The sequence below is a fragment of the Phalaenopsis equestris genome, unplaced genomic scaffold (genome assembly GCF_001263595.1).
Source record: "Phalaenopsis equestris unplaced genomic scaffold, ASM126359v1 Scaffold232685, whole genome shotgun sequence".
NCBI classification, from domain to species: Eukaryota; Viridiplantae; Streptophyta; class Magnoliopsida; order Asparagales; family Orchidaceae; genus Phalaenopsis; species Phalaenopsis equestris.
In genome coordinates this window covers 306905-313219 of record NW_018250648.1, presented here as the reverse complement: position 1 = coordinate 313219, position 6315 = coordinate 306905, and the positions used below count along the sequence as shown (strand labels likewise).

Sequence of the window (6315 nt, the reverse complement as noted above, 5' to 3'; positions counted from 1 at the left end):
GATATTGATGAGGATGTTATTAGTAGAATTCAAGTTGGTTGGTTGAATGCTTCAGGTGCTTCAGGTCTATTATGTGATAGAAAAGTACCGCTTAGACTGAAAGGAAAATTTTATAAGATGGCGGTGAGACCTAAATTGCTTTATGGCGCTGAATGTTGGCCTCTAAAAATTAAAAGAAAAGCATAAAACTAAGTGAAGTGTTGCCGAGATGAGAATAATTAGGTGGTTGAGTAGCTTTACAGTTAGAGACAAAATGCGAAATGAATATATCCGTGATAGGGTTGGTATAGCTCCAGTGACAGACAAAATTAAAGAGAGTCGTCATAGATGGTTTGATCACATTAAACGTCGACCATCTGATGATCGGATTAGAAGAGTTGATGTTTTAGATTCGATTTATGTTAAGAAAGACAGAGGTAGACCTAGGAAGATTTGGACATATTGCATAAAGAATGATCTTAATTTATTAGAACTAACTGAAAATTTGACACTGAATAGGACACAATGGAGAAAGAGGATTCATGTAGCCGACCCCACTTAGTGGGATAAAGGTTTTGTTGTTGTTGTTTGTTCCATAAAGGAAACCTTTTAAAGCATGTAATAATCACTCAAAACCACATTAAGTGTAATATGGAATGGTAGAGATAAACATTCACTCTTAAGGTTTATAACAATGATGGCGGTCGAGAGCTGCCACACCTTCTCGAGGGAGCACATTCTTCAGATATCAGAATATGTGGTATGATCATCCAGATTTTATTAACATTATTACTCCTAATTGGCAAGGAATTGAACATTCCAACCCACCCTTTGGTTAAACTCTGGCAACTACAAAAGAAAGTTGGTAAAGCTCTCAAAGAATAGAATTGGTCTACCTTTGGTGATGTTTTCAACATGGTTGATCAAGCTGAGAAGGACTTAGTGGCTTTTGAAAGGGCTGCAGCTCTTGGCCTAGTGGATGAAGCCTCCCTGTGGGATGCTAATGAGAAGCTCCTTACTGCTACTGCCTAGCATGATAGTTTGCTTAGACACAAGGCCTCACTCAGCAGATTTTTGGATGGGGACAGAAATACTAGATATTATCATGCCTGTATTAAGTATTAAAGGAATTGTAGTGTCATCCACAGTATCCAAAACTTTAATGGGAGATGGCTACATGATGCCACTGATATTGCCCAGGATGCTATGACTTTTTTCCAACATTTACTGACCAATCCGACTTCTGCTAGAACTCAAATTGATCAGGATCTTTTCCAGGATGACTATTCTTATGCTACAGAGTTGAAACTTGCTGAAATTCCTTCGAGGATGAAATTTGGAATGCTTTAAATTCTGTTGACAATGGTAGGACTGCTGCTCCTGATGGATTTTCATTAGATTTTTATAAGAAAATCTGTCTGATTATTAAAGGTGATGTGATCAAGTCTATACAGTATTTTTTCATTGGGAATGATCTCCCCAATTATTTATGTTCTTCTAACATTGAGCTCATCTCCAAAACAACTGAGAAAGCACATTGGAGCCACTTCAGGCCTATTAGCCTCACTAATGTTGTAAGCAAAATTATTAGCAAGATTATTGTGGGAAGGTTACAACCTCACCCAGCTCACTTAATTAGACATAATGAAGCAACATTTGTTAAAGGCAGAAGTATAGTTGATAATGTTTTATTAGCACAGGAGCTACTCATTAATATTGACAAACCTTGCAGAGGGGGGAACTTAATTTACAAACTTGATTTGTGGAAGGCTTATGACACCATAAACTAGGCTTTTATCCTGGAAACATTGAGGGCCAGTGCAATCTGTTCTCCAGGTGGATGCAAGGCGATGTACATTCAATACTCATCAATGGGAGGACTCATTGTCAGTTTACTGCCACATGGGGCTTAAAGCAAGGGGACCCTCTCTCTCCAACTATCTTCGTTCTTGCTCTTGACTACTTGTCCAGACTCTTGGACAGCTCTCTCATCCACGATTCATATTCCAGGTATCACCACAGGTCAAGCTTGCCAGTCAGTCACCTCATCTATACAAATGATAGCATCCTTCTCCAGAGTAAAAAAAAATGCTGTCAAGAAAATTCAGCAGTGTCCTCTTCCAATAGACCTTTGGAATGACATTCAATTATGAGAAATGTAACATGTTCTTTAGCAGTAGAACCAACTCCAACATCAAACAATGGATCATTAGCTTCACTGGTTTCGCACCTGCTTCTACCCCTTTTAAATATTTAGGAGTCTCTCTAATCAATGGTAGAGCCAAGCATGTCACTTTGATGAAGTTTTTGGTAAAATTGATACGCAGCTTAATTGCTGGACGAACTCATTTTTGTCTAATGGGGGCGGAATAACTCTTTTAAAGAGCAAATTAACCACCTTCCCAACTTACATTCTTCAGATGAATGGCATGAAAAAGAGTACACAACTTCACTTAAAGAGATGCTTCAATAGGTTCCTATGGTTTGGGCAAAGAAAACAACTTCATTGGGATAGCTGGAAGAAAGCGGCTAGACCTATCATGGCTGGTGGCCTTGGTTTCAAAGGATTAAAACAATTACAATGCATCAAACTTTGTAAACTCTGGATCAAATTGAGATAGTAAGACTTTCTCTGAGCTAAATCTATGCTGGGCAAATATTGTAAGGGCCTTCATCCCATCATGCTTTCCAGGAAACTTGGGGACTCGAAAGTCTAGGTCAGACTACTAAATGTCACGCAGCAAGCCAAACAACTCTTTTTGTGGGACCTGGGCGGTGACAAACTTCATTTTTGGCTGGATAAGTGGTGTCCTGATGACATCTTACAACCAAGATTTGATAATTTCAACCCCAACCTCAAGGTGGTTGATTGCTGGTAGGGGGACCAGTGTTCCATTGATATTTTGTATTCTCTGTTAGATAACAACTATGATGAATACCTTTTCAGGTTGCCATTTGATAGGACCCAGAAAGATAAAATTGTTATGCTAGCCAATCAAATACAGAGCCTAACCAAAGCAATCTACTCTAAACTCTATCATTGGGAACCTGTCCCCTAGGGTGATTGTGTGTGGAACAAATTCCTTACACCTTCCATGCCTTTTCTGTGTTCGAGAATTTTTCATAAGCTATTGCCCACAGATGATATTCTCAAGGCTGCTGAGGAATTTTCTGCCCACATCTTCTTTGAGTGCCAGTTTTCCCAGAATGTCTGGTTGGAGCTCATCTAAAACCTGGAGCTTAACACACTGCTGTTAAAGTAGACACATCTTACTATCTATTGGAACAACTAGAACACAACTAAACATGGTACTATCCTCTTCATCATTGCTTGGTTCATATGGAAGACAAGAAATCAATTTAAATTTGACGGCATGTCTCCTACTGTATTGCATGTGGCAGCCAACTGCAGGTCATTTCTTATCAAACTGATTAAGCACAAGAAGTTCTCTAGTATCTGCAATATGAGGAAGACCAACCGTTCACCTAGCCTTGCTTTCATTAAAGTGTGTTGGAACAGGCCTGTTTATCCTATCATTAAGGTTAATACTGATGATAGCTTCACTACCAATGGTGCTGGCATTGGTGGTGTGTTCAGGGATCACAGAGGCAAATGTATAATTTTTTTCCACTCCCCTGCAGCTGTTTTGGATGCATGGGAAGCTGAAGTAGCTGTTGTGTTTTGGGCCATCAAGTTGGCTACCTTAAACCATTGGGCTACTCTACAAGTGGAAATAGATTCTTCTTTACTTTTACAAGCACTCACTAAGGCTGGGAGTTCCCCATGGCATATCTTACAATGGATCAAGCAGATTCACTCATTGTGGGCTCAAACATCTATCCATTTCTCATTCATTTATAGGGAGGGGAATTGACCAACACACTGCCTGGCCTAACAGGGTTGTGAGTCTCAAACTATTTTTGTTTCTTCTATTCCCTGTCCTTCTCTCAGTTTTTTGTTGAATGGGGACCTTTTGAATGAGGTTGGTTGGGAGGCTCGTATAATAGCCTCTGGTCAATCTTTAAAAGAATATATATATATACGTGCCTTCCATATATATATATATATATATTTTTAAAGATTGACTTGAGGCTATTATACGTGCCTTCCAACCAATCTCATGTGTTAAGAATTCCATCCCGCATATTAGCGATATTGAACCCGTGACCTTAGGGGTCTTACAAACTCTGCCATCTGAAGAGTCATAATAGGACACACACGCACACACACACACACACACACTTATATATACATTTATATAAACACATTCATGCGTATATATAAATATACACATTCATGCATGTATGTAAATGTGTGTGTGCGCGCGCGCGCGCCGCAAGCCTTGGCCTGCTGGTGGCAGGGTCACCGTAAGTCCCCTCGGGTCAAGGGTTTCGATCCCACTGTGGTGCGGGGGCTCTGAAATTTTATACACATGGCGCGGGCTCTCATCAAGGGGCCAAAAAGCGCATGGGAAATCCATATTTGAGAATTTGCGAAATATCGATTTATTTTTTTAAATATATACATACATATAATACATATATACATACATACATACATACATAGATATATATATATGTGTGTGTGTGTGTGTGTGTGTGTGTGTGTGTGTGTGTGTGTGTGTGTGTGTGTGTGTGTGAATATATACCTGTTCGCAACCGTGGCCTATTGGAAGGTATCTTCGGCGTAAGTCCCTTCTTCCCCGGGTTTGAATCCCAACTGGGTCGAATTAGCACATATGTGGGATCGGTATTTAAGGGACAAGATGATACGTCCGCCGTAAATACCAATTCCTTTAAAAAGGAAATAAAAAATAAAAAAATATATATAGAACTATGCCTATAGATAGACGCGCACACACCCAAGAGGACTTATGGTTACCTTGCAAGTTGTTTCACTCTCTCTCCTACAATATTTGGATACGGCTGCTCAAATTCATCCTTCCATTTGCATATATATAGATATGTATACCTGATATTGTAAATAAATTATCTCCGGAAATTATGGATCAAATAAATTATCTCCGGAAATTATGGATCACCGTGTTTTGCAAACAAAGAGTGGTGCATTAAAGAAGTATACCATGCTATTTCATTTATGAGTGAATCAATGTAAACATGCTAATTATCTTTAGTAGTTTGCACTTCACATGTTTCAGTAGAAAGGCAGAAAAGGTTGAGAACCTCTCTTGCGTATTAGTTATATTCCTTTATTTTTTTTTAGGATTTGGTGAAAGCAAGTAAATCAATTCACTGTCCCTTGATATTATTTTCTTAACTTATAAAACCACCTTGTTTCGATACCAACAGTTTCCGTACATGGTTGTTGATATCTAACCAGAACTCCGGAGCAATTCAGGAAACTGTAATAAGCTAAGAATGAAAATTCAATTAAATAGAAACTGCTATTATACTTAAAAATCTGTGACATTAACAATTATTATTATTTGTTAGCTGTGGCTAACGTGAAATCTTGTATAGGTTTAACGAATATTGCTATTATGATTGACGTTATGTGATTCAGGTTAAACCATATTATCTTATGCTAATATTTTTTAATTTTTGTGTGTACAGGAAATCTACCAAAGGTGGGCGAAAGGTCATCGCCCGAAGGTTGGCAAAAGGTAGAGCAAGGATTGCAGTGTGACACTCTTTTGATCAGGTTAAGGATTTATTGCGGCTATTTGATCATGCGTTGTAATTCTGTTTTTGGAGTTGTGACAAATCATAACCCTTAGTGCAATTTGCATTAGTAGGTAAGTGTGCGCTAAACATTAGTCTTTTTCCTATAAAGAAATTATTTTGCGATCACATGATCTTTGTTGATCGAACAATTTTCCAAACCATTCGGTGTATTGATTATATCTGTGTTGTTTACTCTTTTGTCTTGTTTCTTCCCATTATTTGAATCTCTTGTTAGAAAGGCGAGTCCAAAGCTGTAGTTTTGATTATGCTGCTATAATGGGGGAGATAATGAATCTGGGTGATGTGGGAGGTTCTCCAGCAGTCTCGCGACTAGTGGGATTCCGCAATTGGGAAATTTGGGTTTGTATTTGTTGTTTCTTTGATTAGAATTTGGGTTTATGAGAGGGTAACTACTTATATTTTGTTAATTTTTTTACTTTTAGTGCACTTTTGTTTGGTTTTGTGTAATTTGGAGATAGTAATTTCCGATTTCTTCTCTAAGGAGTGTTGTATCATCTTTTTGCCAATAGTGTTTTTAGTTTTCTTAGGAACAGGCGATGGATCCCTTTCCTGCCCATACTTCGTCTTTTTGGAAATGGTGTGTCTGTATCTTGTTCATGAACAGGTGATGGATCCTCCTCTCCGCGCTCA

At 38.5% G+C, this 6315-nt stretch overlaps 1 protein-coding gene across 1 annotated transcript in view; it reads left to right on the top strand.

Annotated features, from left to right (window-relative positions):
* Positions 1-5843, top strand: part of LOC110038359 — a 49798-nt gene extending 43955 nt beyond the window's left edge. Inside the window, exon 3 of the mRNA XM_020743167.1 lies at positions 5554-5843. Within this exon, the coding sequence (XP_020598826.1) occupies positions 5554-5626 (73 nt within the window). The 3' untranslated portion in view covers positions 5627-5843. The remainder of the gene's footprint in view (positions 1-5553) is intronic.
* Positions 5844-6315: the final 472 nt, after the last annotated feature.